The sequence below is a fragment of the Dipodomys ordii genome, unplaced genomic scaffold, assembly GCF_000151885.1.
Source record: "Dipodomys ordii isolate 6190 unplaced genomic scaffold, Dord_2.0 Scaffold111, whole genome shotgun sequence".
Lineage (NCBI taxonomy): Eukaryota > Metazoa > Chordata > Mammalia > Rodentia > Heteromyidae > Dipodomys > Dipodomys ordii.
This window is the reverse complement of record NW_012267327.1, coordinates 6,642,572-6,658,584: the sequence shown is the minus strand read 5'-3', so window position 1 is coordinate 6,658,584 and position 16,013 is coordinate 6,642,572. Positions and strand designations below refer to the sequence as shown.

At 39.9% G+C, this 16,013-nt stretch overlaps 1 protein-coding gene across 1 annotated transcript in view; it reads left to right on the top strand.

The window, feature by feature from the left end:
* Nucleotides 1–14,678, top strand: part of Cfap44 (cilia and flagella associated protein 44) — a 65,890-nt gene extending 51,212 nt beyond the window's left edge. The window contains exons 26-34 of the mRNA XM_013028517.1: nucleotides 295–498; nucleotides 1,404–1,599; nucleotides 4,505–4,615; nucleotides 5,924–6,054; nucleotides 7,785–7,901; nucleotides 9,329–9,530; nucleotides 11,118–11,278; nucleotides 11,401–11,535; nucleotides 14,487–14,678. Coding sequence (XP_012883971.1) covers nucleotides 295–498; nucleotides 1,404–1,599; nucleotides 4,505–4,615; nucleotides 5,924–6,054; nucleotides 7,785–7,901; nucleotides 9,329–9,530; nucleotides 11,118–11,278; nucleotides 11,401–11,535; nucleotides 14,487–14,678 — 1,449 coding nt within the window. The remainder of the gene's footprint in view (nucleotides 1–294; nucleotides 499–1,403; nucleotides 1,600–4,504; nucleotides 4,616–5,923; nucleotides 6,055–7,784; nucleotides 7,902–9,328; nucleotides 9,531–11,117; nucleotides 11,279–11,400; nucleotides 11,536–14,486) is intronic.
* The last annotated feature ends 1,335 nt before the right edge of the window (nucleotides 14,679–16,013 follow it).

Below are 16,013 nucleotides of genomic sequence, written 5' to 3'. Positions count from 1 at the left end.
AAAAAGAAATAGCACAATGAGACCCCTTTGTACAATTAATATATACTAATAAAACATGGAAAAAATAAATAGAACTATACTTACAGAATCTCTACTAGTTAATAGTTTATGAAAATTTAATTTCATGAATACACATAGTTTATGTGACCTTTATAGATAATCCTCCATTTATTGCAAGAACATAATGAAGAATGCTGTTAGATAAGTTAGTCTAACTTCTTCAATAGTTAAATAAAATACATTTGACTTCTCCTGTTAAGTTACATATCCTCAAATCTGTTTTTTCTACCTCAGATCCAAGAACTGATTGTTACTTTTGATGCAGAACTCCATCTCTTGAGACACCAGAAACTGAAGCTAGACACTCAGATGAAATTATCTGATCTACACCATGTCACATTATTTCAAGAAATGCTTCTTCTCAAGAACTTTGAAAAACAGGAAAACATACTTCAAGAGCGCGTTAATTCTTTAGACAAAGAGGAGCAGGATATGCAGGTAAGAAGAGGCACACCTCTAGCTTCTGCTTTCCTAACTATGGAGCATTGATTCCTTTTTCTTTTCTCCCTTGCCTTGATTTTCACACTTGTCTGAACCCTCACTTCTCTGTCTTCTCTTTGTCCCCTGTGATATATGTGCTTATTATTCATCTTCATTATCCTTGGTCAGAAAGAAATGGCACAAATATTCTAGGGAATTTGATCCACTATTTTGTACAGCAGGAGAAGGAGATTTTAAAAAGTGAGCTTTCTATCCATTTTTATCCATGGATTATACAAATCTGTATTTTGTTATAAACTACCATGGGCATTGACTTTCTTAACTGTGATACACTATTTCAGTGTATTCTATACTAGAATATCACCGGGAACACCTTTCTATATGTTGAAATTAAAGTAATGCCATTTTGTTAAAGAGAATGGATTCTACTAAGTTAATTACTTAATTACTGAGTAAGATCAATTTAGGTACATCAGCTTCATTAGAGATAATGTCTTTGTTGTAATCCTATATAAATACAGAGAAATCTTTGTTTTTGAGACATGACAAGATATTGACTAGCATCCACATAACAATAAAAATTCTAATTTTTTGAATTGAGTGGTTGCACAAAGGGATTTCAATTTGACATGTCAATATATGAATATAATGCATCTAACTTATTGAATTTAAATTTTTTGAAAAAATAAGCATTAGAAATCTGGCCTTTCTGATTCTGAACTCAACTGACTTTTACAAAAGACCTGTACTTTTTAACCATTTTAATCTTTGTACACATTAGACATGAATATTTATTAAGAAACTTTAAACAATGTAGATTATAGCTTTGCATTAGAAAACACATCATTCTCTGAAACTGATTCATTAGAAACATTTAATTATTCTTTCTTTTGTTCTTTTAGTGGAAAATAAATGAAACTCTTAAAGAGATGGATGAGAAAAAGACTGGAATCAATACACTCCTGGAGCAAGAAAAGGCACTCTATGCTAGTTTTCAAATGGCTCTTGGAGAAAACAACAAATTTGCAAACTTCCTTATGAAGGTCCTAAAGAAGAAGATTAAGCGAGTAAAGAAAAAGGAGACTGAAGGAGATGCTGGTTTGTAGTCTTCTCTACATATCATTCCATTTTCTCTCTGACATGAAATAGAGTAGTTATTAAGGATCCTCTTAGGACTGGGAAGGTGGCTCAGTGGTAGAGTGCTTGCCTTGCATGCTTGAGGCCCTGGGTTCGATTCCTCAGCACCACATAAGCAAAAAGAAAAAAGCTGAAAGTGGCGCTGTGGCTCAAGTGATAGAGCACTAGCCTTGAGCTGAAGAGCTGAGGGACAGCGCCCAGGCCCAGAGTTCAGGCCCCACGACTGGCCCCCCCCCTCAAAAAAAAGGATCCTCTTAGATTCTGCTTTTTTAAAAAAACAACAATGTAGAAATAATGTAGGGATTAACAAGGAGAGGATGGATAGGAGAGCATATAAACCTGGGTGGTTGTCTAAACATCTGGTGTGTGTGTGTGTGCGTGTGTGTGTGCGCACGTGCATACGCGTGTGTGTACACATGCATGTGAATATCTGTGTCTTGGATGGTCTTTATTTCTCTTTTGATTCTAAAGGCTAGACTTGGTGGGAATGGTAAACCTGAGTGGCAGTTATTTTCTTTGAAGACTTGAAGTACATTATTTTATACTCTCCTGGCCTTTTAGGTTTTTTACTGAAAAATCAGTCTGCTGGTAATGTAATAGATTTGTCTTTAAATGTGACATAGTGCTTTCTTCTTGCATATTTTACTATATTTTCTTTGTCTTGTATTTTTAGCAACTTAATTTATCTCATCGAAAAGTTCTTTTTCTGGTCATGTCCATTTGGGACTTGGAGATTTGGAGAATTTCTGTTTTTATGTCCACTGAATGTATTTTGTGTGCCTTCACCTGTTGCTCTTCTGTTATGGATATGCCAATGAACTATTTAATGGTGCCCCGAGATTTTGTGTTTTTATAATTCTTATTTCTGCCAGAATGTCACAGTTTGAAAGATTTGTTACAAAGCTCTGACATTTCTAACTCTTTTTTTTTTTTTGGGGGGTCTGGTCGTGGGGCCTGAACTCTGGGCCTGGGTGCTGTCCCTCAGCTCTTCAGCTCAAGGCTAGCACTCTACCACTTGAGCCACAGCGCCACTTCTGGCTTTTTTCTTTTTTGCTTATGTGGTGCTGAGGAATCGAACCCAGGGCCTTGTGCATGCAAGGCAAGCGCTCTACCACTGAGCCACCTTCCCAGCCCTCTAACTCTTTTTTTAAATCTAGTCTGTTGATTCTTTCAGTTGAGTTTTAAAAATTCTGAATTATGCCAGGCACCAGTGGCTCGCGCCTATAACCCTAGCTACTCTGGAGGCTGAAATCTGAGGATCATGGTTCAAAGACAGCCCAGGCTAGATAGTTCTTGTTCTTATGTTGAGATTTGAACATCCCTTTGAATATCCCTTCTACTTTTATGTGGTAATATTTGTATGCAGTTTTCTTTTGATGACAGACTATCAGTGGGTTATATAATATTGATTTTACTTCCAACTGGACACAATAGTGTACTATCTCTGTAGCTCCTTTGTTTATGATTTATTGGTTCAGAGCATACTATATCAGAGACAAAGAGACCCAACATGTCTATAGGTCTTGGAAGAATGGCGTCACTCTAGTACTTCAGGAAAATGTGGTTTAGACAGCAGAGTAAATGAGATGCAGTCTCTGATTACTCCTATACAAGAATGGTAGCTTTGATCAGGTGATGGAGGTTCCAAAAGGCACTTTTGACATTGGCTGTGATAGTGGAAGCTATTCTGAGGCTCATTATTAATGAACCTGAAACCCTTGTCCTCTGACTGGACACTGGTACAGGCCTAGGTACTTAGTAGGGAAAAGGTAGGAGCTGTAATCAGAGTTTCCCCTCAGTGAATCTCACAACATTTTGGCAGCCCTCTGCAATCTGACAAAGTATATCTGCAGTTGATGTAGAGGTTCTGCACAGATGAAGTGTCAGCAACTGTTCTGTTTTTCCTCTTTACTGTTACTATGAGAATGTCTGACCAGGAATGAAATGTTGGAAATCCTATAGCTTTGCCTGTCTGGGGATGGGCTGAGGTGAGGTAGCTTATAGCTCCTGTATTTTAAAGTAGAAATGTTTGCCAGGGTTTGTGCAATACAGGGTTGTGACTAAAGCTGGGCACAATTCCTCTCAGCTAGGCTGGAAGTGTACCTCATAGGCAAAGTACCTAGCTAACATTCTGGAGGCCCGAGACTTGATTTTTAGCACCAGACAAAAAAGAAAGTTAGAAAAATGAAATGAAATAGGAATTGCCAATTTGTGACATGTGGTTCATAGATGCTCCTAAGGTGTTTGAAAGAAAATGCGTTAGGATGCACTGGAGAGGCCTACAACTCCATACCTAAGACCCTTGGGAACCAGATGTATTTTCATATTTAAATATATTTGTGTTTTATAAAAACATTGCATATGAATTTGTAATTAAAACATTTCTTGTCATACATTAAAGATGAACAGGGTAGATTTTATGCATGAAACCTACTTTGAAAGGGCTATGTAGTCAGAGGAGAGACAGAGAGACAGAGACAGAGCTCAGCTCAGAATACATCAAGGAAAATTTCTCCCAGAGGAATAGGGTGACAGTCAGTGAACAGAAAATTACTGACAATTAAGATAACTCTTTCCTAAATCTCTAAAAGAATTTTTGCTGAGAGTGATCAAAGTGATAAGATATAGGCAGTGTGAATGTGAGGGCTTTGATTAATTATCAAGAGTGGGATTTTCATTCAACTTCAGAATTCTTGCTACAACTGGACTGAATGGGTGAGAACAGGTGTGGTTTCTATCCTTATATATTTTGAACTCTTTTGAAGTATCAGTAATTTCTTATTTGATGTCTTTGTTACTTTCCTAGTGTGTGATTCATTAAGAAACTCCTTGAAGACCTACTAACCAAGTCCTCCTCTCTCCTTAGATGAGGATGAGGAAAGTGAATCATCCAGTGAGGATGAATCCAGCTTAGAGAGCGATGAGGATGAATCTGGATCTGAAGACGAGGTTTTCGATGATTCCATTTGTCCTTCAAGTAAGTTGTTCTCTGTGAAGCAGATACACAATACTGAGAATTTCCTTTGTTTATTTCTTAATTCTTGGGTAATAAAGTTTTAAAAAGTGTGAATTAAAACAGTAGGAAGTTGAGTCTAATGCTTTTTGGGGGAGTTCTCTAGATTATTTACTCTCTATTCTTCTAGGCAACCTTTAATGAATAACAATTTACAGACAAGTCAGAGTTAATAAATTAGGTAGAAAATTTCAGTTTACAGAGAAACTCTAAGTTAAAGCATGTAGATATTTATTTTGTAGTACTTTCTAAGAACTCACTCAAATTTGTTGTATTTCAAATCTGTGAAGGGCAAGTTGATCCAACTTCCTGGAAATCTGTCTATCATCTATCTATCTATCTATCTATCTATCTATCTATCTATCTATCTATCATCTGTTTTCACTGGAGGAAGCTAGTCTGGAGACTAACATAGACTAACATATGTACACTCTCAACAAGTGAATAGTTCAATAGATAAGGCCAGTTTTTGTTGGCTTATTATTCTATTTTCTCAATGTTTAAAGTTTTCATCTAAATTTAAAAGCTTAATTTCAAACGAAGTTTAAATCTTGTTTTAATTTTGGAAAATAAGGTCTTGTTCCAATCATAATACTTATGAGTGAAAGAGAGAACACAAATTCTTAGAATGCAACCAGATTTATTCCAGCAGGATTAAAGGACTTGGACAACATCATACAACCAGTGAAATGGGAGAACTAAGACAGGAATTGAGGTTCCTAAATTTCATGTCAAGTGTTCTTTTTTACAGTGCTAAGAACTGACATTGAACCCATCCCCAGCCCTTAGCTTTTTGAGCTAACTTCTCACTGTGTATTCAGGCTGCCCTTGAACTCACAAGCCTCCCTGCTCTCTCTCCATGTGATTCAATTTTAGTGTTTTACTTTTCATTTTTCAGCTATTTCTTGGTGATTAAATGTAGTCTTTAGTATAATAGAGAGCAAAGAACAGAGATGATGCATTTGAGAACCCTTAAGTCTCAACCAAGGATGCCACTTCTCTCAGACTTAGGGTCTTCACCTATAGAAAAAGGACAATAATTTCTACCTTGCGGGGCCTAGTCTTTAGTGAGATAATGTCTGTACTATTCGCACTGGCTCTGGGTATGTGTAGACCTTCAATTTTAGTATAGTGGATCAGTGGAGCCATAGGCACATTGGAAGCTTGGAAGTGTGGATCGTATGGATAGACATGATTGATTCTGAAGCTTCAAAGTTCACACTTCTAATATTATTACATTCTCCAACCAATTTCTTTTAACTCGCTTTCCAGACTGTAATCCAAATCTTTTTGAACTGGCTCTTCAGCTAAGAGAGAAAAGGCTGGACATCGAGGAGGCCTTAGTAGAAGAAAAAAAAATTGTTGATAACCTCAAAAAGGAATATGACACACTGTCCAAAAAAGTATGGCTGTCTACCTACTTATTTTTCCTCTCTCAGTATGCTACATACCCTCTTCTTCCTCCCTTTGGTGTGGATCCTTAGGCTTGAACTCAGGCCTGGGCATTACTCCTGAGCTTTTGTGCTCAAGGCAAGTGCTCTACTACTTGAGCCACAGGTTCACTTCTGGCTTTTTGGTGGTTAACTGGAGATAAGAATTTCATGGGCTTTCTTGACTGGGGTGGCTTCAAACTGCCATCCTCAGATCTCAGCCTCCTGGGTAGCTAGGATGACAAGCATGAGCCACTGGTACTCAGCACCATTGCTGATGTACAGAGGGGTTACATAAGTAAGGTAAAAAATACATTTCTTGTCAAACTTGTTACCCCTTCCCTCATTTTTCTCCATTGCTCTTTTGATGATTGGCCTTTGTTTCCAAATTGTTTTGCTGGTACTGGGTTTTAAATCAGGGCCTCATTCTTGGCAGAATCTATCACTTGAACAATGCTGTCAGCACTTTGTTTTCTTTATTTTTGAATAAGGTCATACCCTTTGCTCAGGCTGGCTTTGCTCAGGCTGGCTTACTGCTACTGAGGATGAAGAGCCATTGAACCAAGCTTCAGATTGGTTGAATTGGAATCTTGGGAACTTTTTTCTTAGTTGGTTTCATGCCACAATTATTCTAATGTCCACCTTCTGACTAGCTAGCTAGGAGGATTACAGGCCACTTGAACCCATCATTGTATACATTTTGGGTTATGTAATTTTATAAGAAAACACTCGTGACACATAGCCCCCCACAATAAACGTATATATGTTTGTGACTTATATTCAAGAAATATTACTTTAGTATATTTTGTTGATCATGAAATGCTTAAAAGAATGAGATTATAAATAAACAAGGGGCTGGGACGGTAGCTCCGAGGTAAAGTGTTTGCCTTGCATGCATGAGTCCCTGGGTTTGATTCCTCAGCTCCACATAAGCAGAAAAAGCCAGAAGTGGTGCTGTAGCTCAAGTGGTAGAGCTCTAGCCTTGAGCTGAAGAGCTGAGGGACAGCGCCCAGGCCCAGAGTTCAAGCCCCACAACTGACAAAAAAAAAAAATAGAAACTGCTATTTTCTCTTTGTCAACAGATGATTTGTGGATCCCCTGTTGGAGATCACTAAGCTTACCAACCAGTATATTACTTCTGTTTGCTTTTCTTTCCCCCTGAGCATTTTCTGTTTTAGGTACTCTTGTCTTGAGCAGCATCACTCAACTTCTGAATATATTCAGAAATATTTCTGATAGTTTTCTTCTCCTCCTGTAAATAGGAAATGATCTGGAAAAGTTTCACGTTTTTCAGGAAATGAACATGCTTTAGAAACACTATTGATAGTTTTCATTGCTTCAAAGCACTTTCTTCTTTAATTTCTTGGGGTCACTATGACCAAACAAGCGTCCCACTATTTTGGCAAATAGCTTTCATGCCCAGGGCCATTTTTCAGGCTGAAAATGGAAGGTGAGGACATGTGTTCTCACCTTTTACTCATAAAACTTTTACAACTCTGGACATGGGATGATTGAAAAGGTGATGTGGACCATTACTGGGCAGGAAGAAAATAATTTACATTCATGGGCTGCAGCCTGAAGGCCTGTCCTTAATCACAGCCCAACACAACAATCCTGCTCACCCAAGAGGCCGTTATTTACCACTGTCGGTGTGCTTTTGTTCGGGTAGTGTTCCCAACAGCTCTCAATGGGACTTTCTACAGGTGAAAGTTGTGGCAGCGAATCTGAATGCAGCCGAGGAGGCACTAGAGGCTTATCAGAGGGAGAAGCAGCAGCGACTGAATGAACTGCTGGTTGCAATTCCACTCAAGCTCCACCAGGTGGGATGAGGCAGAGAGGTGACTACCTGTCTGAGCAGACACATTCCCATAGATTCGCAGGTCACCTGGAGGGAGGGTTATAGCCCTTGGTGGAGGATACTGACCATCAAAGGACTCTCCAGTTTTTTGTTGTTTTTGTTTTTGGTCGGTCGTGGGGCTTGAATTCTGGGCCCTCAGCTCTTCAGCTCAAGGCAAGCTCTCTACCACTTGAGCTACAGCGCCACTTCCGGTTTTCTGGTGGTTTATTGGAGATAGGAGCCTCACGGCCGTTCCTGCCCGGGCTGGCTTTGAACCGTGATCCTCAGATTTCAGCCTCCTGAGTAGCTAGGATTACAGGCGTGAGCCATGGGCGCGGCTTCTCCAGCTTTTGTTATCTGTTATCCAGATTGTTGCGAAAGAGTAGTACCAAAACATTGGCTCATTATCACTTTACAAGTTTGATCCTTTCAGGTCTAAGGAAATGAATGAATTTGTCAAGTCTAAGGAAATGAATGAAGTTGTCTGAATTAATGAACTGAAGAATTATTGTCATTTAATTTCAATAATGAAGAAGACAACAAAATGAAGATATTTTTTTCTTTTTCTTTTTTGTTTTTCTTTTTTGCTGTTTCTTGAGCTTGAACTCAAAGCACTAGCTTTGGATTTTTTATATTTTTATTTTTGCTTATGGCTGGTACTCAACCATTTGATCCATGCCACCAGTTCATTTTGCTGGTTATTTGGAGACAGAGTGTTGCAGACATTTTTGTTCTAGATGGCTTTGAACCCAAATCCTCAGATCTCAGCCTCCTGAATAGCTAGCATTATGGGTGTGAGCACTACTGGCATCCAGCAAAAATATTTTCGTCTCCCCTTCATTTTGTTCATATTTGCTATCTACTTGAATTGCAACTTCGATTAAATCATGGAAATGTCTATCAATGAGAAGTAGCACACTCATTTGTATTCTCTTTCCTTAGGTTAAAAGAAGTAGTGGTGTTTTAGGAAGGGAAGATGTATTTTGTGTAGATTGGTCCAAGTAGAAAAATCTCTGTGGAAGTGTTTGCTTAATATGCAAATTGTTTGTTTGTTTGTTTTTACAGTCCTATGGGTTGAGTTCAGGGCCTTACACTTGCTAGACAGGCATGCTACCACTTGAGCCATACTCTGACAGCCTTCATACATGCCACTGAAAATAACAGCTGCAGTGTTAGGCAAGATATTAGGCACAACCTATGTGGGAATATTTGCTCTCCTTGAAAAGCCTTTAGGTGGCTTACTCTCTAAAGTCACCTGATCACTGCCTCAGGAGGGAGAAGTCCGAAGGCAAGGAGATAGACTAGGGATGGGGAAAGAAGTATTCCCTTTGCTCATTCTTCTACCTTACCCTTTTAATTTGTATTTTTGCCTGTCTTGTGTTTGATTGTTGTCATGTGTTGTCTTTACAGATCGAGTATATGGTACTTGGGGAAATACCAAATGATCTTTCTGGGACTTTGGTCTTCTCTAACCATTCCTTAGAAAAGCTTCAAAAACGAATCGTACAGCTCCAGGATGAAAACAACAAGCAGCAAAAACTTAACAAAGAATGCCGGGAGAGGCGTAAAATGCTCATCCGAGAAAAGAGAGAGATGGCAAAAACCATACAGGGTGGGTCCCAAAGTGCATACATGGGTTGCTTCCTAGTACTTACGGGCCCATATGGCAACTGGAAAGCATCTGTCTCCAGCTTGGAAAGCACAGAACCAGAACATTCTGAGAAGAAGCAACACCCTCACATCTCCCCAGTTACCATGAAAAGATCACTGTCCTGTTTTGGTTTTTGTTTTTTGCTGGTCTTGGGGCTTGAACTTAAAGCCTGGGTGTTGTCTCTCTCTGTGTTCAAGACTAGTGTTCTACCATTTGAGCCACAGCGCCACTTCCAGCTTTTTCTGAGTGTTTATTGGAGATAAGAGTCTCACGAACTTTTCTGCCTGGGCTGGCTTTGAACCACAATCCTCAGATCTCGGTCTCCTGAGTAGCTAGGATTACAGGTGTGAGCCACCAGTGCCCGGCCCACTGTCCTGTTTTATATTTTATTTTACTATTTTAGATTATTTTGTGTATGAATGTACTGGGGCTTGAAATCAGGGCCTCACACATTCCCTTAGCTTTTTCATTCAAGTCTGACCTCTACCACTTGAGCCATACCTCCACTTCTGGCTCTTTGCTGGTTAATTGGAAATAAGAGTCTCTCAGAGCCAGGCACCAATGGCTCATGCCTGTAATCCTAGTTATTCAAGAGGCTGAGCTCTGAGGATTGTGGTTTGAAGCTAGCCCAGGCAGGAAAGTCGGTGAGACTCTTATCTCCAATTAACCACCAGAAAACTGGAAGTGGTGCTTGCTGGTCATATCCTTTGCACACTTTTGTATTTCTATCTTTATGTTTTTCATAGTGATGTTAGGGAATTCTTATTTTTTTTTTTGTCTATTAACTGCACTTTGGATCTTCTCTAGTTTGTGACATACCTTCTATGTAAAAAGATATTTTAGGCTCAGAGGTAGAGTGCTTGTCTAGCATGTGTGAAACCCTGAGTTCAATTCTCAGTACCAAATAAACGTAAAAAGCCAGAAGTGGTACTGTGGCTCATGTGGTAGAGCACCAGCCTTGAGCAAAAGAAGCTCAGGGAAGGTGCCCAGGCCCTGAGTTCAAGTCCCAGGATTGGAAAAAAAACACAAAAAGACATTTTAGTTTTTGATATGGTAAATATCATGCATCTATATCTGTACATTATGTGATTATTGTTTAATAAAGCCTCTTCTATTGTGAGATCATAAAAGATAAGTTTTGATCCAACAGTCTGACTACTAGATATATCTCAAAAGGAAATGAAACTGGTATGATAAAGAGACATTTGCACAACCATGTTTATTGTAGTATTATTCTCAATAGCCAAGATATGGAATAAATCCAAGTGTCTATCAGGAGATTAATTAGTAAAGCAAATGTCATTTATATACCCAGCAGAATATTATTTAACCTTTAAAATGATCAAAATATTTTTAATCCTGTCATTTGGACACATGGATCCAATTTTACATTAAATAAAATGTCAGGTGCACAAAGTCAAATACCACATGTTCTCACTAATTTGTACAATATACATAACCTGAGCGCACGAGAAACAATGTGGTAGTGCTCATTTAACAACCATAAGGGCCATCAAGCCTCATGAGACAGTGACCATGTTCTTTTAGAAATGGAAGAAACAGTCAGTCAACTAATGATCAGCAAGTTTGGCCGGGTGATAGATCTAGAGGCCCTGCAGACGCTTTCAGTGAATACAACTCTTGAAGAACTGAAGATTCGAAAACTTCGAAAGGAACTGCTGAATGCAAAGGAAATGAAGATGTGGGAGGTGAGGAGGGGGCAGTGGTTGGTTTTGGTTAAACCTGGATGGAAGTGAGAAATTCTGTGGGACTCAAAGGCCTAAGGGCTTATTACTCACTGAATCTGTTCCCAACTTTCTGTCCTGGTTAGGAAAAGATTGCTCAAATGAGATGGGAACTGATGATGAAGACAAAAGAACACACGAAGAAGCTTCATCAGATGAACGACTTGTGTATTGAAAAGAGGAAACTTGATTCTCGGCTGAACACACTGCAGAACCAGCAGGTAGGGGCTTTTCCTTCAGATCCTTTTCAGAACTGAAGTCGCTATTCCAAAGAATTGCTTTTGGACCATTTCCAGGCACTCAGGGGACACTGACTCAGTAAGGGTACTAAGATACTTGGATTTAGTGTCGTGCATCTGTTTCTAGTATGTTTATTTATTTATTTATTTTTACCTAAAGTGGGTATGTTGAATTGTGGGATCTTTGTACATGTTCTCTTGTTAAAGTGCTTGTTGGCGTATTGTGTTTTGGGGTGTGTGTGTGTGTGTGTGTGTGTGTGTTTCAACTAGCTGTTGACACTTTTTTATATATAAAATATTTATATTTAAAACATCTTGTTTTAAACACTATGTAAAGCAGGCTAAAAAATCAGTTCCATTTTACAGAGCAAGAATGGAAAGTGGGGGTCCTGGGACTTGAATTCAGGGCTTCACATATTAGGTAAGCCCTCTAGCACTGAGCACAGCCCCAACCTTAGCTCCTAAGACTGATGTGATATAAACCCCAGGCCTTCCATACATTTAAGATTTTCCAACACATCATTGCTAAGTAAGCTGAGTACCCAATGCTGCACAATATCAATAACATGAGTTCCTGGCAAGTTAATTCAAATCAAAGCAGCCTAACGAATTACCTCATGACTGGAACATTTTAAAGGCACTGTTATACCCCTAACCCAGTTTCACATCTATGTTTTTGAGGATACCATGAACCAGAATTTCAGCAAAGTGGATCTAAAAGGATCCAGGAAAATAGTGGTTAACTATTTTTCACTTTAATTTGGGTTTGGCCCATGTTTATCAAGTGCTTAGATGGTACTGGAGCTGAGGTCCACCCATTAGAGGTGGGCACTGTTTGATGGGGGTAAATGTAATTAGATGAGTGTACAGGGCCATGAGGCAATGTTATTTGGTTTGCACTTGCCTAATTTATCATGTCTTACCCCCAAATGCTGGAACGGATGCCACTGATGGCCAACTGCCCTCTTCACACCAAGTATGATGTGCTCACTTTGGGCCTTGGGATACTTCGGGTAGAAGATAATCTAGGGGCTGTAGGTGGAGCTCTCAATGACTGACGCCCTTATCAAGACTTCCAAACCTCAACACTTGAGTCTCAGGAATCCTTGCCATCAACAGGGCTTAACAACCAAGAATCAGCAGGACGCCGGTGGCTCACACCTGTAATCCTAACTACTCAGAAGGCTGAGATCTGAGGATCATGGTTCAAAGCCAGCCTGGGCAGGAAAGGCTGTGAGACTCTTTAATAAACCACAGAAAACTGAAAGTGGTGCTGTAGCTCAAGTGGTAGAGTGTTTGCCTTGAGTGGAAGAGGTCAAGCTCCCTGACCCAGAGTTCAAGCCCCACAAGTGACCAAACCAAACCAACCCAAAAAACAACCAAGAATCAATGATGAGCATTAAGAAAGAAAAAAAAAATTGACACTGAGGCTAGAACACAGACTCACAGTAGAAAAACCTGAGCACTTTTTTTTTGGCGGGGGGGCCTGAACTCTGGGCCTGGGCGCTGTCCCTCAGCTCTTCAGCTCAAGGCTAGCGCTCTACCACTTGAGCCACTAGCTGTTGAAACTTTTGACCACCCATTTTGACTTAAGAGTGTGGGTCCATTACATCAGGGCTGGAATCTCAATGCTTCCTTTGGTCAGCTGCTTCAGCTCTGTCTCACATCCACATGCTAGACTCTTCTGTCCTTTTACTGAGAAGGTAAAAGTGCTCTGCTGACATCCTCTTCCCCAACCCTAGCTGGAAGAGAAACTGGTAAGGCTAGTGTTTAGCACTGACAGCCTCTAAAATAAGGGCGTGTAAGGGAGAAGAGGCAGAAAGATGCTACTAACTCCAAAGGTCTGCCAAGCAAATGTGGGAAATTAAAATTCATGGACTCTGGGTTTCAGGCAAAATATTTTTTTTTTACTTTTTTTTTTTTTGGGTCCGGTCATGGGGCCTGAACTCTGGGCCTGGGCGCTGTCCCTCAGCTCTTCAGCTCAAGGCTAGCGCTCTACCCCTTGAGCCACAGCGTCACTTCCGGCTTTTTTCTTTTTTGCTTATGTGGTGCTGAGGAATCGAACCCAGGGCTTCATGCATGCAAGGCAAGCGCTCTACCACTGAGCCACCTTCCAAGCCTGAATAATAGCACATTTGTAGGTGTTGTGAAGGATTATTGAGGGGGCACATGGACAGCACCTTGCTCTGGGTGCTGAGTCATGTCCTTCCTTAACAAATGTGTTGGTTCAAAGTATACTGACCATCCACTATCGTAAGGAGCACTAGAACTGGCACTGGGTAGAGTCGGGAGATTCCGTTGCATGGCAGTGGATCTAGCCTCTTAGGAAGTGGTATCAAGTCAGCAATGAGGCCAAACTATATGAAATTACCTTATCTTAGATTTTTAAAAAATCAGATATACTAAGTTTCATGTGATTCAGGCTGATAATCATAATTATGCATATAATTGGATATCTTGGATAAAGATATATTTATATATGTTTTGATGGGGGAGAACAGGAAATCCTAACCTAGTCCACGAGACAAAGGCTTCCCTGAAAGTGAGGTCTGCTGCCGGAGCCAGAGTCAGATTTCTCTCTGGGAGAGAAATCACATGAGGAAATCGAGGTTTCTTTTGGGGAACTGAAGTGTGAGTTGCATAAGACACCCATACTTATCTTTTGTGGTCTCTGTGATGTGGTTTCAGGTAATGAATGCCTGGTAGCTTAAAATGTTGCTCTCCCCAAGGGGATTTGCATTTTAAAAGTTGGTTTGAAGGCACACATTTCTCCAGGAGGGATTTTAGCCCAGGAGTGGAAGGCCCCTTAAATTAAGGAGCAGTGGTTGTTTAAAACAGCTGTGAGATCTGCACTCCTAACAGACAGGAGTTTTTCCCACAGATTTTTTCACATTCCAAATGATGCTTAAAGCAGAGATATTTTCTTCCAACAGGGCAATGCTTTCCAGAACCCTCGGCAAGCAGACATCCTGGCAAAAGAGAAGATCACTGAACTGATTCACACCCAGGCAGAGAAGATTACAGCCTTAAAGGAAGAAATCACTCTCCTGCGTAAAAAAGGAGGCCTTATCCTCCCCCCCATTCCATCCAGGACAGAAGATGGAATGAAGCCCATGGACCTTTAAGTTTACTCTCTTCTCATTACTGAAAATTTTAAATCAGATTCTGTCATGTGGTTTAATATTTTTTCTCTAAATTGATTGTCTTCCAAGTGGCTGTAGCATCTGACATCTAGTTATTGCTGAACGGAACCATTTTAGTTGTTTAGACCGTGCTAGTCAGAATGTAAGTTCTCAAAGGGCTCTGTCTCTCAGCACTGTGAGAAGCATCTGTAATATACATTGTTTTAGGAAAATTTCTTTCTCTAGTATTCTAAATGTTTAGCCATTAGCAAGAAAAATGACCAGTCAGTAACCCATAAGAAAACTTCCATTCTCTATTCTTCCAGCGTTAGAAAAATGAAGCTTATTTTTATTGAATATTCTCTGGGAGGGCATAGCGAAAAAAGACAAACTATTTGCTATCTCAGAAAAAGGAATACAGATGAGAAGTGGCATTCTTGATTTCAGAAAGCTTATTTGAGGGCTCACCGTTCAGGAAATGCAGACAGAACATAGCAAAGCAGCTTGCTTTAGTTTGCTTTGGGTGGGCAGAAAACAGAATAACCAGCTTCCTGAATCACCTGCTTTTTGCAGACTCCTCAGTTCTGAGCGGAGCAGAGGGATGTGCTTTGCAAAAACACTCAGTAAGGAAGCGTGTCTTGGAAGATTTGTGCAACTCCATCAGTATTCTAAGTATTTCTCATAGTTTTTCATGCCCTATGCCATCTTGTTTCTGATTTGACTTCAATCATTTTCTGGTTTTGATACATATCAGAAAGAAATGGAATAGAGTTGTATCTCTTGGAAAGATCATGTCTCTCTCTTCTAATTAGGTGGGATATTTTAAACTAATTAAGAGCATCCTTTTGGTTTCAGCCAAGTGTTCATTGAAATTCATGGCTGCATCCAATAAAGAAAGGTCTCACTGATACTTGGCTTCCTGCTGGTAATCGTGTAGTTCGCTCAATGAGCTACTCATGGTCTAGGCTATCCCAACATGTTAGTTGGTCCATAAGGCAGGGAAGAGTATAATACCTGTATCGCCTAGGTGGAGAAGGCGACCCAGCGGTGCCAAGGGCTCCTAACCTGTAGCTGATGTCCTGAAGTAGAATGGATTGGATTTGCCACTTTCATTCGTGCGTGTATGCATGCTCTAAATTCAGGCATTTAAAAAAATGTGCTAGTCATAACATTAATGTTTCTTGCTATGTAAAAAAAATTTTATTCCCATCCCCACCCCGTACTTACCTTAAAACAACAAAATTATTATCTCGTCAGAGTGAGAAGGTTTGCGAAGGGCAGGAATCTAGGAGCAGCTAGGCTGGGTGTCTTTGGCTCAGCCCATGTCAGATTTGTAAT